The 18,540-nt window shown below is 42.4% G+C and overlaps 1 protein-coding gene across 2 annotated transcripts in view; it reads right to left on the reverse strand.

The window, feature by feature from the left end:
* Positions 1-15,477, reverse strand: part of CNOT6 (CCR4-NOT transcription complex subunit 6) — a 32,742-nt gene extending 17,265 nt beyond the window's left edge. For both annotated transcript variants that reach the window (XM_059860501.1, XM_059860500.1), the window contains exons 1-2: positions 15,306-15,477; positions 769-882 (exon numbers count right to left, since the gene is read on the reverse strand). In XM_059860501.1, coding sequence (XP_059716484.1) covers positions 769-880 — 112 coding nt within the window. In that variant the 5' untranslated portion in view covers positions 881-882; positions 15,306-15,477. The remainder of the gene's footprint in view (positions 1-768; positions 883-15,305) is intronic.
* Between the last annotated feature and the right edge of the window lie 3,063 nt (positions 15,478-18,540).

Here is an 18,540-nt window from a genome sequence, read left to right on the forward strand (position 1 = left end):
CTTCACAATTTGACGAACTGTTTGTTTAGTCCTTCTTCCATAAATTTCTCTACTGAACAGTCATTTTTAAATCCCACATGGCAATTTTTGCAGTGGTTTAAAGAACCTCTGTATCTCACAAAATTACAGCCTAAGTTTTAAATGTCACAGAATTTTTTAATTCTTAAAATATTTGCTTGAATTTCCTTGTAAACACTTTTTGTAGCAAACTCAGGATTTACTCTACAAATCAAGAGACTGGCTGGCCAGTTGAAATACATGCTTATGAATTCTGACCATTATCTTATTTTTCAGAAAATATTGTGGAGGTTTTGGTGTTTGTTTTTAACCTTAAGAACCAAGCAAACAACTGCTTTTAAACAGGAAACTTTTGCTTCATGGACTATTAATACCTTGTTGTTACACTACCTACAGTAAGAACATACCACTACTGATCAACCCCAGCTTCACCTTCTTTTCTTTTAGAAATTAAATCTTAAATTCATGCTCTCACTCACTTCATCATATCAAAACAAAAAGAGTTCACATCCATTTCCTCACTTTGAAAACTTTCCTATACATGGGGATTTCCCACTTGCCCCACCTTACCCCTCCCACAGCTCCCTGTGTTATCCCAGCCCAAGCTCTTCCCTCCACACGCCCCCCAGCTGGCAGCTGCTATCCCTGCAGTTTGCTGGCTCACTTCAAGGCAGGTAACCCCCCAGACTTGTCCAAGCCCACACTACTTGCAGCGAGTTCTTAACTCAGGACCATGCCTCAGTTCCTTACCACTTATTTCCAACTCTGCCCAGTGTGATTTCTTTCCATTGGCTGCTTCCTCTGAGGACATAATTGTGTACATCCTCCGTGGATCAGGTGGATCGTACTTTTCCTTGGGCATTCCTGTTGAAACCAAAAGGCAAGTGATTAACTGAGATATTACATCCTGAGAATTCTTTAGAAGGTAATTCTCATTTCAGTTACATTTCATACTAGGCTTTTGTACCAACTACTTCTCAAAGCTACAGATAATGTGCCAATTTACAAATGTCGCTGAATAGGAAACACTGCTATAAAATAGAAAAACAAAGATTCCTAATGCGCCCGGAATGGCAGACAACAGCCTACTCCCCCCCCCCCCCCCCCAAAAAAAAATTACCAGAATCTACAAAGCAGTTTAGAAATTGTGTCCCACCACCTTCCATGGCTATGCTGTGTGTCCCTCAAAACCAAAACATCCCACTGCAGGCTCTTGTTCCTTCAACAATGAAACTTCAAAAAGGGATGACCATGACCACTGGGATCTCATACCCCTAGAGAACATATTTGCTAATAACTCTGATTACCCATCAGTTCCAGGTTTACTGCAATTCTCAGCTTTTCACACAAATCAGCATCAAGAAAAGAATTAAGGTTTCAAAAAGATCCTCAATTCTTTAAATTTGCAAAGTGATAGCTTTTAATCCAACCTTCACCCTACTCTTTGCAATCTGAAAATATTGCACACAAGGTAAGTATTTCTATCAATTTCTTCAGCCAGATACTTAATACCAAAACTTAACTTCATTCTTCTCATTCTTTTTCACATCAGTCCTGGTAACTTTATAAGAATAATTTTTCTAGGTTCTTTTTACCATACTCAATCATGCACCATGACAGAGAAGCAAACATTCCTCTCCAACAAACAACAAGCTATAAATCTATTCAAATGAAATAGAGAAATTAAACAATACTGGCTCAAATAACACTTAAAAACACATTACAAGCAATATTATGCAATTATTCATCAAAATACATTACAGCAATATTGTAATACTACACAAATGCACTCAATAAGCAAGCAGCTATACTGGTCAAATTTCTAAGGACATCTTCCTACCAAGTCGTTTAAGGCTCTCTCATTTTTTCATTTCCTGTGACAAACTGAAAAATGTTATCATTATATTTAAAAAAAAAAAAAATCAAAGAATCACTCCTAGTAAATAAGACTACCAACCAGACTTATAAACTGTTTACTGATTTTACTGAAAAATGTTTACTCTGCATGTTAAACAAAAGAAATCCACACAAAACTTTCTGATAATTATGCATCTTAATTAAAATAAAGCTTTTAGGTATCACATGCTTACTTTAATATAACAGCTCTTACTAACTAAGTCACACTCCTCCTTCCCTTTCCCACTCCCACTACTGGTCAAAACCAGATTTCTGCAGTGAAAAGAAATTCCCCTTTAAGAAGTGAATTGTGGGTAAAAGGATCAGATTATAAATAGCAGCTGGGCGAGGTTCCTTCCAGAGTGAAGGCATTTGAGTAGCCACCGTGTAGGAATTGCTAAGTGTAACACTTTTTTCATCAAACTTCACTAATTAAACAAGAGGAGAGTGGATTACAATCTCCAGAAAGGTAAAAGCCTAACTTCTTCCCGCAGTACATATGCAACCGGTGCAAAAATATATATCAGAGTAATGTACAGAGCATCTCTTCTGAAATTTCAACATATAATTATATCTAATTCACAAAGACCAAGTAGGAATGCTCCAGCTTGTCAGGAAATATTTACCTTAGTCAGACATTTACTGCTTTCTCTTCCTGCTGCTCCCTGAATTAATAAATATGTTCCAATTTTTTGAGAAGCAGGTATAGCAAAGACAGAAATTTCATTCAGTACAGAAACAAGAACGCTCCCCAGAGCACACTCAATCACATGCACTAATTAACAGCTTGGCTGGTACCAGCAGTGTATCACTGCTAGAAGAGGATGACATACTTTTCCAGTGGGTTTTGTTAATGTACACTAAAACAATTAGAGATTTAAGAATTTGGGGCTTTAATACTGGATCCTGATGATCCTGCATTCCCAGTCACTCCATCTCAATAAAGTCACCCTCCCTCTCTATAATAAAGTTCCTGCTCTTCATGGTTTTCCCTCTCTCACTGCTGCACTTCTCAGAGGATGAGTCCCTCCTGTTGAGGATTACCAGCTGTCAGAAAAGCAGCAAATGCTTGAGAGCCTCCTGGCTGAAGGAGCTACTGCTGCCCAAGAGCACCACTGCCACCAGGCACATCCAGGATACTGTCACACCAGGCATTAGCACATCTTCATCTATCACCCAGAACTCAAAATTTCTCAGGAACTGACAGGAAGGCTAATTTTGGATAGTATCTCACAGTACAACAGAAAATACAAGCACAACATCTTCAATTGCATTTCAAAACTTAACAGCATGGAGTAGTTCAAAATCAGTCTCTTTTAGTGTCTCCTTTCTCCACCTCCCCAAATCCAAATTTAGCACCTGCTAAGCTGCTACAGTAAAACATAAAAGCTAAGGTAAACATCAGATTAAGTGATAGAGTTTTGTCAGACTAAATTAATTTTTAGTAAGACCCATAAAATAGTGTTGAATATCCTTAGAACCATTGATAACTGCAGCTCTTAACAATCATCATGGTAATTTTCAAAAGAGCTTATCCCACCTGTAATTTGCACTTACACCAGTACAGATGGTGAAACACCATTAATGTTAGGTTCTTATTGCATACAGTAAATTAGTTTGTAATGGAGAAAATCTTTATAACAAAGATATGACACGGATTCCTGGAAAATGCTCCAGACTACATAAAGTTAATGAAAAGGACATTTAAGTATGTTTGAATGCAAATGAAATAGTTTACTATCTGGTACCAGGTTATTAAAATTGTCATTTTAATAGCTGTAAAAACAGAAGAGGTTGAGAGCTGTACTGAGTGTGGCTGTCCACTCCCACCATGGGTCACTCAGTCCCCACACAGAATTAACACCCCCTACTCCACAGAAACCGAGCCAAGCAAGGCCCATGAAGTCACCAGTGCCCAGGTCTGACACAGGAATTCCAGCTCAAGCCTCCAGAGCAGACACTGCCCTAAGCCCTTGTTTGTACAGAGGGTGCTGAGAGACAGGCATTGGGACAGGGTGAGGGGCAGCAGGGACTGACAGCCCCTTCAGGGAAGGGTGACAGGAACCAGGAAGGGAAGGAAAAACCTGAAGATTGTTATGTCAAGGGAGGGCTGGAAGAGAGCTGACAAAGGTGGCCACAGCAGCAGGTTGGTGATGGAGCTCTGGCTCAGGCTTCCCTCAGAACAGAGCACTGCAGACAAAGCCAGATGTTCCCAGGTGGAGCTGCACCTGCCCCGACTGCTGCCTGTCTCTCCAGATTACAGCCATGGCTGCAGCCAGGCCATGCACAGCCAGCCTGGGCACTGGGGCTGTCCTGGACAATGACAGTGTCATCACCAGCACCACCAGCTCCTGAGGTGCCCTCCCAGCCACAGCACCAGGGCCATGGAGGCACCCTGTCAGCGGGAGCTGGTGGCCTACAAAGGACTTCCTGGAGGCCAAGCTGGTTTAGATACACTGCTCCTCCTAGAAGAACTAAGGCAGGTCAGCTCATTGCCTGACAAGACATTTGGAATGGTAAGTGTCCTTGGCTATGGACACGTGCAAAGTGGAAGCTGGACTGTGAGGTAGTTAATGCTCCAGGTGACTGGGGAAACTACCAATAAATAATGTCTTCAAAATGGAGAAATGAGCCTGCTCTGAGTGACAGGGCAGGAAAGATGACGACTTTTTTTTCCCCGTTCTCCCATTTTTATGAAATTAGAAGATGATGAGGAGAAGATTTAAACAAAATAAGTAACTGAGCAGATACTTTGAGATTAAGGTTTTGGGGTTTTTTTAAGCACCCCAATATACAGCAATTCTTCATTTCCTGAAATGCTTTCTACAATACCATGATAAATTGACTCGATTTCAAAACTAAACGTATTGGACAACTCCTGTAGGCCAAGTACAATCTTTTAAACTATTACTATGGATTTAGATATCAAGTTTGCCCTTAAAACGCATCTTTAAATTAAGAAAATTTGAATTCTAAAACGGTGTAGAAAATGATGAACAAGTATGAGCAACACAGCGTTCAGATGTAATTTCAACTGATCCAATCAACTATTCCAAAATAACTATTTCCATAGTTACTATGAACTATCTATAAAACCCATTTAAATCTAGGAGTACCTTTAGAAGTATTTCAATTCAATCACAATGCTGAAGCACTACAGATCTGCTTCTGAAACTTCCTAACTCATATCAGTGACTTCTTTTGAATTCCCCTCTTTCCCCTTGCTTTTACTTGTTACTAACACACCAATGCAAGTCTGGAAATAGCCAGGAGAGGAAAGTAAACAAAGCATCACCACACCTGATCAAGTGCAGAATTACACAAACTTTTTGCTACTTTAATTAAAACCAGTGAATAAATGATGCAAATCTAGATCTAATAAAGAAGTAAAAAGACAATTGGACAATATTTTCCATTTGTTGATGCAGTGCAGTATTACTTGCCAAATAAATTACTTCTCAACTGCTGAAAAGTAGCAGGATAGAAAGCAATCTACTAAGTTGCTCAAAGATTTCATAAGAAAACAATAGCACATATGAGAGACTTTTCTTCCCCTTTCTCTCTCCAAACCCTCAACTGGAAGCTCACCCCAGACCATTCTTTTGTAACCTTGTGCCTTTAACCCTGAAGCTCTTTTCCATGCAATCCCAAGTTTCACTTACAAATGGGTTCCAATGACCTTCCCCACAAATATAAACGTTTCTTAAATTGACTGGTCTGTTTTGAATTCAAAGTTAATTTAGGATCCTCCACACCCTCTACCACTTGCACTGTGGTTTTACAATGCATGAAGCAGAATTAAGCTGGTCCTGCTGCAGTTCCTCCTCCCCAGGACCCTGTATTTCCACTTCACTCTTGCATCAGCACCGACTTGTGTCTGATAACAAAGGAGCTGGTGAAGAGAATTAAACTGGCTAGGGGGGAAGAGGAAAAAAAATATATATTTGAGGGAGACTAGATTTCTGTGTTATTATTCCTGTATAGCAGGAATGCATGTGAGGATTTGCAGCTGTTGAAATCAGGACATCATCATAATGGCACTTCTGGCCACACTGACACAAAATCTCTTCTTCCATAGCAGGAAGCAAACTCTTGCTTCCAGCTACCTTCACCCAGTTAAACAGTAACACTGAACAAAGTCTGAAATGCTAACTGAAGGCAAAGTACATTGCATTTTAGATAACTTAAGGCTGCAGCAGGTCTAGCAATGTATAGGATGATCAGATGTGTTAAGCTGTATTGAAAAGGTTATTTTCTACTGTTGAGCTTTATAAGAATTAACAGGAATTTCTGCTTTCAACTCCAAACAGTGACGCTCTTCAAAGGGAATGGAAGTACCTCTAAAAGATAACTACTGTACTTTGGAAAAAAATCTTTAAAATAATTTCATAGTGCTGTATTTCAGTTTTATTATAAAACTGCAGATTTGCCCTTTCCTACTCAAAGACTCACTACCCCTTGTTTAAAAAGTGCTTTTCCAACATGAATCAAGCTTGCTGCTTTCTCTGTCCTCTCACTGGTGGTGCTTTACTCAGCAAGTCATGAATTTCTACGGGAACTTAATTACATTTCAGCCTGAAGTACAGGCAAATAACACTGTCCCTGGCCAGGATGACAAGGTGCAACATCTGGCACGTCCCCACAGAAAAGCCACAGCAGCTTGAACAGGGTTTATGATAAAGGTCAGTCCCTGCAGAATTTTACACACTTGACTTGATGAGTTGAGTCAATGACTGAATTTATCCTCAGCCTGTTCCATGCCTGGGCAGCAAACTCAAGAGTGATGTCAATACTGAAAACTGATGGAAAAATATTCATGGGCAAGATACCATGATGAGGAAAGGAAACAAATACCTAATGCATCCAAGCTAAACCCCAAGTGCCCTGTGAAGTACATTTAATGTATTTCAGCTAAATTCTTATTTAAAATTATTTGGCATCACCCCACCCATCTAAGACATAAAACAAGAGAATTGGATGGTTTTTTTGTATCCTGATACTGTTCCTACAAAGCCTCCTAAATTACATGATATCTTATTTTTATAAATATCTTTTTCCAAACATTCTAAACTGAAACTTTTTTTTTTAATAAAATAAATCTTAATATATGCCTGTGGTTTTTGTATTTCCCAACTACTAGCAGGTATACAACATAATATAGAAGAATACTTGCATTCTGCTAAGAAACGTAACTTGCTACATAATACATACTTTGTTGCAATATAGTATACAATATATATTTATGTTACACATAGTTAATACATGTATTTTATACAGAATTTTTTTTTCTACAATGTATTCTAACATGCAATATATCTGCAAAATATATTTTGCAACAATACACAAGCAGATAAACCAAAGTTCAGGAAAACAGGTGTGAGCCATTACTCAAGAGAAAAAGAAAAAATCCAAAATAATTATAACTGCCTCAGAATTGAGAAATCCATACTACAGTACATTAGAACTAAAATCACAAATATTCTGAGGCTGAATAAACAGAAATTTAAGGACTTGCATATCTATTGAAATAAAACCTTACATTTAACTTTGTAGGCAAGAACCAGATCCCTCTATTGAAATATATACAAAGAAAACACCAGTGTTGCAAGAAACCACATATTTATTTTTTCCCTACTAGTTTGCTACTTCAAGGCAAATATCAAGTCTGTTGTGTAAACACCTATTATTTGTGGACTAGTACAAACACTCTTGGCATTTTATTTGAAAAAAAGCTGTTCAAGCAATTTCTTTTTTTTACAGTAAGTATTTGGTATTGAAAAAATAAGGCTAGGAAAAATCTAATTGGGAAATCAGCTAAAGGCCAACACCTGAATTTTTCAGAACACATGCTCTAAGTTAAAAATTTCCTTTTGCCTAGTGTGGGGAGGGATGGCATGTATTACCAGCTATGGGCACAGGCAGAACTGCAGCAGCACAAGGACAACTCCCCCCTCCCAAGAGACTCAACTAAAACATGTGGGAAGGTGTCAAGATCCCTCAAACCCAATTTATAGCTTAATGTTGGAATAATCTAAATTAAAATTATAAGAAAAGCTGTTGAGTCAACATGAAGTCAATTGATTCATTCCAAGTACTTTTTCACTCCCTAAGATCACATTTTAGTGGCTGTTAGCATATTAAGATTTAATGGCTTCATCAGGGATGTAATGCTTCTCCATCCTATTTTGAGGACTTCTAAAACTGTAATTTTACATGACTGCCAATACAAACCCACAAGTTACCCTGCCTCTTTTTCAGACTTAAGATAATGCTGTGGGTTGTGAACATGCATGTGAACATGTGTAATAAATATAAGATACTGATTAAGTCAATATCCATTAATTCATGTAAGTGTATCTGGAATATTATTAATCAGATGAGTTATTTGAATTTGCATATATAAGTTCTACTAGAGAAAACTCACAAGCTGACAAATGCTTTAATATTCTTTTAAAAATCTATAAAGCTGTTAAAGTTCAACAAACCCCTTAATCTAGCCAAAGCTGACTAAAATGAAACATAACCCTCCTGAAACCCAAGCAAAGCATCCTGGTTCAGATAAACTGGGCCATAAATGTCAAAGGATTTACTTGCTGTCTTCAAATTAGGAAGACTCCATTAGACTAGAGAGCACTGACTAGAACAGGCTTTAAATTCTGTTAAGTTCAAAACTCAGTCATTTCATATTTTTAAGAAGAGAACATTAAATTTTGACCTGCAGGTATTTCAAATTTAATTAAGGTTCCTTTGTCCTTCATAACTACTTGTTTATGGAAATGCAAACTGGCTGGCTCCAGCTGGCAGTGGCAGGCATAGGGAGGATGTCATTTTCCCAACTCCTACTTTTTCTACCCAACCCCTGCCTATTACAATTTCCCACAGATAAGCAATGTGCAGCCCCATGTTTTAATGGTGTGCATGTAATCCTCTAAACCTTGCACAGTGTGAAAAACTTGTTTACCACCATTTCACTAATGCAAAGAAGCAATTGCCACTTCCATGTTCAGCTGCTACAAAAACTAGTTTAGGCTCAGAAGAGAAATCTAAAATGGTCAGAGTAAAAAAGGCACAACTGAGGACAGAGCTCCTTGACTCCTCCATTTTCCAGACAGACCTCCAAGACAGACCTGTTCTATAAGAATCATGATAAAAACCCCTCAAATTCCCACCCCCTCCCCTGCACAACATATAATCACTAGAAATCCAATGTCCAAATGTTCTCAGTGTTGCAAACATGGTCCAGATGATTAGAATAGTTCTTAATGATCAGAAATTGTATCTAATTATGACTCTAGTAAAAGGCTGCTGTATACAAAACAAACACTAACACAAAACCAAATTGCAAAGCAAAGCCTGACCTTAACTGGTACCCCTGGAACCACATTGCCTAGTTAATGAGTACTACACAGCATTCAGCTTTTTGCACATTCTGTTAGTGTGTTCTGAAAAGCTAATATATTAAAGAGGTGTCAGGTTCACTAATTACTTTAAGAATTTAAATAAATTGCATTGCATTACAGAACTGTGTACTGTACAAGTCAGATGGAACCTAAAAGGAGATTTAAAAAGGAAGAGCTGTGTTGTAAAACATTTAGCTTCAGGTTTTATAAAGGCAGAAAGACCAAGTCTTAAAAGCTTCACCTACAAATGTCTCTTGAAAGCTGAGAATAGCCTTACACTCCAAAACATTAATATAATACCAACTCCCACTCCACTGGTTGTATCCAATCTTATTTGACAACTTAGTTATGATTCTTCACTATACATGGAACACTGATTCTTGTTTAGTGGACCTACTGCAAAATTTCTCATCTTGGTCCAACTCAGTAAGCTATTCTAAACACTGGCACATGCACCAACATGTTCCTTACCACATTTTCCTTTATGTGTCTGCAGAATGCTTACCACATTTCTGTGGCTCCATGGGGGAAAACCAGAAATCACCACACAAAACACTATTTCTTAGTCTTACAACAGAACTAAGGAGTAGGAGAGTTACTTTAAGTTTGGATATGAGCTCATTTTCAGCATTCCTGCTATAGAACTGAACTAGAGCTTGATAAGAGAGGTCAGTGTCTAAATTCAAAAATCTCTGCCTTCCTAGAACACAATTTCAAGACACCTAAATGCTTGTTATTATTAGTGTTGCTAAACTAAGTGAAGGTCAGGATGTTACAGAAGTCATTGCACAGTTGATGCTGTACCCATCTAGCCACATCCTGACAGCAAGCAAATTATTCACAGATTGGTTTTACTTCAAATTTAACCAACAAGCCTAAAAATGTTTTTCCACAACCACGCTCTTGTGCAAAAAGCCAACTCAAGACTTCTTTCCTGTCCCCATGTTCCACTGCATCACCTTTCTCAGTTGTGTTGATGCAGCTGTTTGTGAGACAATACTGAAAACCAAGAATGATACTCAGCTAAGAAAGCGGGGCTTTGAGGTTGTGGGGGTTGGGGTTTTTTTAATAATCAAGTATCACTGCTCAGCCACATCACTGGCTGGTTTTAAGCACTACTCCGGCAATGCTTATACCAACATGGATGATGAGCAACCAAAGTAGCAGCTTTCCAAATTCTGCCACTAGAAAGAAATCCTGACCTACTAAACCAGAAGAAACCATGAGGTGATCTAGTCCACTGCTCCCTATACAGAAAGCACCTATGCCATGACTGGCCATTGCAAATCTCCAGAGGTGGATCTCTCATGCTTCTCATCAAAACAGGATTCCTTACTAGTTTTAATTATTCTTCACCCTTATTAGTTGTTCCTAAAAGCTCCCATTCCTGAAAGTACTCTGCAGATGAACTGTGATTAATGCTGCACTGAAATTCCTCTTAATCCACAGGACCTTTGCTTTGTCAAACAAAACTCCTCTGTTGGGTGAGCAACCGTTAAAACTTCTTTAAAACAACATTTAAAAGTATTCATGATCAGAGTGTGGCATAAAATTCTCTAATACTTTTTACATTCAGCCATTATGAAGCCATTTCATTGCTCTGACAGGTGACATACGTCAGATGGCGCACACAACCCGGTGGTGTTTTAGTTTAGTTTCAAGCCTTCTGTCTTTGTAGGTGTTGGCTAAACGTGGCCTTTGTTGCAAAAATCACATGGGAGATCTGTCTCTGAAGCAAATTTTTTTCTGATCCCTGACTTTGCAAACTGATTTATGCAGAGAGATAGTTTTGTGGAGAGGCATTTAAGTCAGATCAATGCGCAGGATCCACATCTCATCCATCAATACGCTCCAAATTAGCTCAAGCAATAAAGCTGCGTATTATTTCTAACATGCAGGATACGACACTATTGTAAATTCCTGGTCTCTAACCATGGCAAGATGCTGCACCTTCATGACAGGATCCATCACTCAAATTGCTTCAGCATGTTCTGGAAAACCCCAGTCTTCCAACTGAAACTGCTGCCTTGCTAAAGAAAGGGGGAAGCTCAAAGGATGCTTTGGAGATACTGGTATTATAAAATGGAACAAAAACTTTAGGAAGTCTTCAGGTAAGGAGCCCCTTCACTTGCAGAATAAAGGCTGCATACCAGGAACATGAACTAAGATGCACAAGAGAGCCATCCAAATACCCAGGCTGTGATCACAACGTGGAGTTGGCAGCCTCCATAGAACAACTAACAGCATTCCCAGTCTAAAAAAATCTGAAGTCAAATCAATCTCTTCCTGCAGATCTCTATTGTAGCATAAACTGGAATCCTAACAGCAAGTATTTTAGTTCTGAAATAAACAACTGCATATATTTACTGCTCCTAGTCCCTCCTTGATTTATACACTAGAAAAAAGGCCTCCAAGGCATTAAAGAAAGGATTCATGTTGCAGTCTTACAAAAGGAAAAACTGAGTTGTTGCCAATCTTTTTTTTTTAAACAAGCACCATCTTGGAAGTGCAATTAGCAGCTAAAAGTACACGTTAAGCATTTAAACAGCTTTTTCTTTGAGACCTGCCTAAGCATTTGTAAACTCTCAAAGATGTCAGCTGCAGAAATTGCTCTGTGTAGAAACTGAGAGTGCAGGTCCCCAAGCTTATGCCAAGACTCCCTTGTTGAGTGGACTTGTATAGCCAATTTCAATGTAAGAACATAAATTATGTCACTTAACACAATGCTAATAATCTTGCAGGCTATTGTACAATAATCACACTTCCAAGTGTGAAGCACCAACACTTTAGAAGGAACAAAACAGATGAAACCCTGCAGTGACTCAGCTCGAGCAATTTATGCACACAGCTTTCAAAATTACACCATGGAGAAAGATAAATTTAGACTGAAATCAGAAATGTCAGTGTTTTGACATGGGAAGTAGTGTAAAACCTCAATATACGGATTGAAAACCCCAGATACTTTGTATGCAACTGGGCATGGCTCAACCTCTGCCTCATGCAACTAGAACTTAAATCTGGTGGTTGGGTCTGTGGAGAACACTCTTGTGGTGTTTTAAGGTCACTGGCAGCTTTTTAAAGCCCAATGTACACAACTGTAATCTTTCAATACTACATATACTTCCTGAAAATAGAAATGTGTCAATTCTTGTACATCCCTTCATTCCTGAAGACTGAAGGCATCCTCATTCCTAAAGATTTCTGTGTAGCATCTTTGCCTAATGTGGCCCTGTTGGAGACTGGGATATAATGCTCAGACTGCACATACGAAAGTGTACAGTCAAAAGGACATGACAAAAACAGATAATAACTTAAAATTCACCAGTCTGTTAGCAAACAGAACCAGGGCCTCTGCAACAGGGACTGCACAAGTGGATGGAAGAATTCTGGTTCACCACATGGACTCCTGGCACAGTGGTGAGCCAAACAGCATGGCACAGTGTGCTACGAGCACTAATATTTAATTTTTTTTGGCAACAGATTAACAGAATCATTTCCTTATGCAGCCACGTTTTCAAATGTGGATACTTTTGTTCATATGTTGGGAAAGAATTTTTAGTTTGCTTGGTCTTGGAACCATTTTGAAGACAGTGGTTTCCATCACAAACATCGCACAAGGTTAAAAGAACATCTTCCTAATATCTAGTACAGCCCTATCTTGAAAAGGTACCATGTGCATTTAATTTGTGACCCTTCATAACGTGTTTTCAAGTCTTCATGTATAAAATGTCAGATGTATTTACCTGCCCCTGCAGTATTACAGCTTCATCTCTCTTTATATTTCAATTCTTCCTCTAAAACTCAAGCACAGTAAACAGCCTGAACATGTGACTGTATTCAGAGTTCAACTTCAGAATGTAAGCAGAAATGTGATGCTTGGTAGGATCTGTTTCAAACATGGGCAGATCCAAGCGATTCAGGTGAAAAGTGAACAAAGAGTTAATCCAAATGTGAAGGGCTCCATTTCAGTAATAGCATGAATAAACCCCCACAGAAGGCTTCATTGCTAGCAGCAAACTCCACAGAGTCCAGATGAACCAGCAGGAAGAACAGAGGGCGGATAATCCTGTAAAATTACCCCAGTGGAAATGTTGATAAATTCCCAATTACGAGACCTGCTCTAGAATGAAAAGAAATGCGAGATACAATACAATTACCAGTCAACACTTGCACATCTTTGTATTTAAGCCAGACAAATACCACAGGTATTTCTTAATCCCTTGGATTTTGAATTAGTTACCCACTGTGCCGAAATCTAGATTGTGAAAATAAGCCCCAGAAATCAAATGAAAAAACAGGCAATCTGCAACTCTAGTTACAAAGCAAATACCCATACATGAATTCCTATTTTCAGTGATACAATCCTCTATGCATTTGTGGAAATACAGATGGCTGCATTAAAAAACAAACAAACAAAAAACAAAACAAAAAAACAGAACAAAAAAAGGCAACAGAACCTTTAGCTTACTGAATTTGTTTTGAATATAGTTCTTACATTACACAAAGGAAAGCAGTAAAGAATCAGGTTAGAGAAGACCTCTAAGATCATCAAGTCCAACCTAGGACTAAAACCTAGTAGGTTTCATATGAATTTTAATGCTTGTGGAAAAAATGCTGATAAAATACACGTTCACCACAGACACCAAGACACAGACACGTGCATTAGATATCTCCTTTTCTAAAGCCTTGTCTGATCCCAGGCTTATGGCTATCCATAAAATTCTGGAGGAGGAAAAGCTGTCCCGCGAGCCCCAAGACGGACCGGGGCTGCGGGAGCTGCTCACCGCCCGCTCCCCCAGCACGATGTGGTTCGGCGGGCAACCCAGGCGCTCATTTCCCATGCCCCAGCCGAGGCAGTGACCCCGCTCGGGCCCCGCCCGGTTACGGACCGACAGCCGGGCCGCCGCGATCCCGATCCCAGCCCCGGCGACGCCGCCCCCCGCCCAAATTCCCTCTGTTTATCCCTGCATGCGCCTGTCCCGCGGCCGCGCGCGCCCGCCCCCCGCACCTCCCCATTGGCCACCGCCGCTGTCATTCGCGGCCCCCGCGGCCCCGCATTGGCCGTCGCCGCTGCTACTCAGGGCCCCCGCCCGCCCCGCCGCTCCCTCCGCCGGAACGAGCGAGCGGCGCTCCGGCCCCGGCGCCAGCGCGGCCGCGGCTCCCGCTGCCGGCGGGGCGGGGAGGGACGGAGGGCGGGCGGCTGCCGCAGCTCCTTCCGGAGCAGGCGAAGCGCTCCGCTGACAGGCAGCGCTGCCGCCCCTCGGTGCGCGGCCAGCCAGGCGGATCGGCCTCCGGGGAGGCAGCGGCGCAGGGCGCCGTGCGTGGAGGGTGGACGGGCAGTTCCCCCGATTGATGTCATTTCCCTCGGCCTTTTGTTAAATTATTTTAAACTCAATTGCACGGTGAGGGGAAAAAAAAAAAAAAAAAAAACCAACAAAACCTACCAGCACCAATAATAATAACAACAACAACAAAAACAAAAAAACAACTTCAGGCTTCCAGATGCCATTATACTAATTTCCCTTAATTGCCTCTCCGATGCAAACACAGCCGGGCTCCTGCGCGGCGCCGCCCGGCCCGGCTCCCTCCCAGTCTCCTTCCCTGCCTCCCGCTCGCCGGTGGGCGCTCGCGGGGCTCGGCCCGGGGGTGCAGAGCCCCCTCCCGGCCACCCCCGCTTCGAAAGCCGCGGTTCCCCGCCGCCTCCCCGGCCGCGGAGCCTCCTCCGGGCGTCCTCGCAGCAGCGACTGCCCAGGCCCAGCACGCCCCCCCCCGCCCCCGGACCCCCGCACCCCCGCCACGTCCAGAGCGGTCTCGGGCCCCCCGACACCCCCACATGACGCGGCGCGGGGGCTTCTCCCCGCCGAGCCCGGGGATCCCCCCTCGCCGCTCTACCGCCGGTGCCCCCCCTCAGCGCACTCCTCCCGCAGCGCTGCCCCCCCACCCCCCGGGCAGAGCCCCCCGCTCCGGGCCGGGCGCCGGGGCGGCCCCTACCTGTGGCTGCAGCATCCCCGTCCCCCCGCCGCCCTCGCTCCGCCGCCTGCCTGGCTCTTTGTTTCCTGCCGCGGGCCGGACGGGAGAGCGGCTCCCCCCCGCCTTCTCCTCACACTCATTGAAAGCAAACAAGCATCATGGCGGCGCTGGCGGCGGCGGCTGCGGGCGGGCCGGCCCCCCTCCTCCGCCTCCTCCTCCTTCCTCTCCTCCTCCTCCTCTCCGCTCCGCTCTCCGCCCCACCTGCGCAGGCCGCCCGCACTGCGCGCACGCTTCGCGGCCGCGGAGGGAGGCCGAGGAGGGGGCGGCAGGGCCGGGGGACCGCGGGCGCGATGCGGAGGGAGGAGTTTGGAGCGTGTTTGGGGGTACGGCCGCAGGAAAAGTGGGTGAAAGTGACGAGTGGGCTGCGGAGTGAGGCTCCGTGCAAGTGGTGCATGGCAGGGAAGGGGCTCCCAGCAGGAGCCCGAGGAAGGCGAATGGGAATAGTCACTTGTTTGGAAAAGAACTTTTAAATTCTCCTGCCAAAGCCCAAGTGGGGAACTCAGCCTTGAAGTGGATGAGCTCAGACACGGTGCGGGTGATAGGCCAAACGCTTTTTAGGAAAGACAACATGTCTTCTATGTTTATGTTTTTAATGGGAAACCATGCCTCGGATCCTTTACTGGGACACACTCAGGAACAGTGTTTACTGTGAAATGTCCCCCAGAGTCGCCAGCAGCACCTTTTTGAAACTCATGTTGTGGCTCACGTAATTTTCTCCATGAACTGATTATTGGCTGCAAACCAAGATATTTATAAAAATAAAGTACGTTCTCATTAAGTGTTATTATTACTGTCCCTGCATAACAAGACCTTATGATGAGAGATGCCAAGTGAAATGATGGTGGGGAAGTGCCATCCATGGTGTAATACTAGCAAAATGCCTAAATAATGACTTCCAAATTAAGGATTTCGACAGTTTTTCAGAGGGTTAAAATGCTGAATAATTGATGATGCTGTGGCAAATGATCACTTGGTACACACCATCCAAAGGAATAGTGAAGACAAAGACATTGTCCCAGATACCCAGAACTGTCCCAGAACCCTGTTTATGATCTGGGAAAGCTGAATAGGAAACGAGTCCTCCATTTAGATATAAGTGGATATGTAGCTGGAAATAAATGTCACTCACACTGTTGTGCAGCGAGGCATTCTCTTTTAACTCGGTGTGAAAGAGGAGGGTACCAGGTCCAGCTTCTGAGGAGCAGCACCCCCATCCGTGGAGGCCAGTGCCTTGGGAAACATGACCCTGGCATGCTGCTGACCAAACCTGCTCACAGAACCTCCTCCACAGAGAGGTTGACACTTGGTTGGAAATAATCCTGCTATACTTCAGATTTCTGTTCAGCCTTATCATCTCATATATCTGAAATGCTCTTGGATGATAAACTATCTCCTCTCCACATGGTGCAGTCCTGTGCTAAGATATCCGAGCCTGCTCCATTACGGATGCGCACGGGCTCCGGCAGAATGCCGTATCTGCTTCCCCGTGCTGGCTGGCTCTGGAGAGCTGACAGTCATTCACAACTGACTTGAGTAGCCCTGCACTGCATGTCTTTTCTTTCTGATAAGCAGCTGTCCTGCACATTCTTCAGTTAATACTTTCTGGGTCAGATATGGCCTCAATAGACTATATCATTTTGCCCAGAGCTAATTCTCCAAAAGCAGTAGGAAAGTCTTTGAATACGTTGCAGGATTTTCCAGGAATTGCTGCTCAGCAAAGAAAATTCAGTTGATCAAAAGTCTCTCCAAAAATGCTTGCAGGGAACCTTCATTCCTCAGGGATGGATGCTGGGGTAATAGTACATTAAACATGGAAAGGTCTACTGACAAAGGCCTGCAACACTGCAAATGGAGAACCAATGGCAGAAAATACTGTAATTCTCAAATAACTGAGATAAGCAAATGAGAACATTAGAGAAAATAATTTAAAATAATCCTGTATAGATTAACAGGAGATCACAGCAATTTGGCAGATTTCGAGTTAGTGAACCTTATTATGATTTTACAGGTTATTTATAAAAAACAGCAATGTTTGGAGAGCCTAAAATTACAGCCTTTTATGTTAACAATTTTTTTTTAACCACCAGCTTGTGTGGTATGAAAGAGCAGAATGAAGTAAAAACAGGTATGTGGGGGTTTTTTTAGAAACTGTTATGTTCCACTGAATTTCCTGTGCAGCAATGCTATTGCTCATCTGTATGTCTGATTAACTTTTGCTCCCTGAAAGTGTTATCAGACCTGTAACCAGGCAAACAGCAGAGCAGATGGCCAGTGCCAGTATTGGTGTTTCTGGTCTGGGTGCTTAATGAGATCTGAGAGTGTAACATGAGCCTCTTTCATTTTGTCTGTCTCACATGGCAGATATACTTGGTGCAAGTGCTCTGGTTGCTCAAGGTCACAGATTCATCAATCAAGAGAGAGCCCTTCCCATTAATCTTTTACCTGCCCATGACAGTTCCATGCATCTCAGGAGCTGCCAAGTCACACTGAGTGCTGTTGTCCTGAGTTTGGGACAGTAGTGCTGCGAAAGACAACCATGTCAAGCAGAAATTGGCCACTGTTTAAAACACAACATTACATGTACTGTACTCTGAGTGTAAGTTTTCATTCGTTAACTCTAAACCAAAAAGGCCTTTTTGTGCAGTGGAAGAAGCCTTCAGCTGGGCCAAATCTCCTGTACCACACAATTGCATGTCCCACACTATGCAGGTGAATGTCTTACAACATTTCTCAGCTTACACTTGGAGATAGAAGTATTTTCTGTGAGTGGTTTAAAAAAATCTCAGTACCCCCCATCCTCTTCTCTCTGAATGCACACGTCCAGGTGGAGCTGGGAGCGTGCCTGGGAGGGCTCAGGGAGGCCCTGGGTCCATTTGACCAACACTTACAGCTGGTTCGAGGTCCTGGTGCCTCTATGCACTGACAGAGGGATGTGAAACTTGTGGTAGAGAGTTGTCTTTGTGGCAGAGCAATGGTACTTTTCTGCTTTATTTAAATTGCTAAATTTGGTAAAGATATACTCTTGAAATATCTATATACAGTTGCACAGTAGAGGCTTGTTTGTCTTATAAGTTCTTTGCAGTAAAGGATGACCTTCATCCTGCACGGCTCATACATCACCCCTACCTGAGAGAGAGCAGGCACAGCGGGGTTGTGCCTTGTGGGATCTCTTGTGTTTGGGGTTACAGAAGAGGTG

The sequence above is a fragment of the Haemorhous mexicanus genome, chromosome 15 (assembly GCF_027477595.1).
Source record: "Haemorhous mexicanus isolate bHaeMex1 chromosome 15, bHaeMex1.pri, whole genome shotgun sequence".
Taxonomy (NCBI): Eukaryota; Metazoa; Chordata; class Aves; order Passeriformes; family Fringillidae; genus Haemorhous; species Haemorhous mexicanus.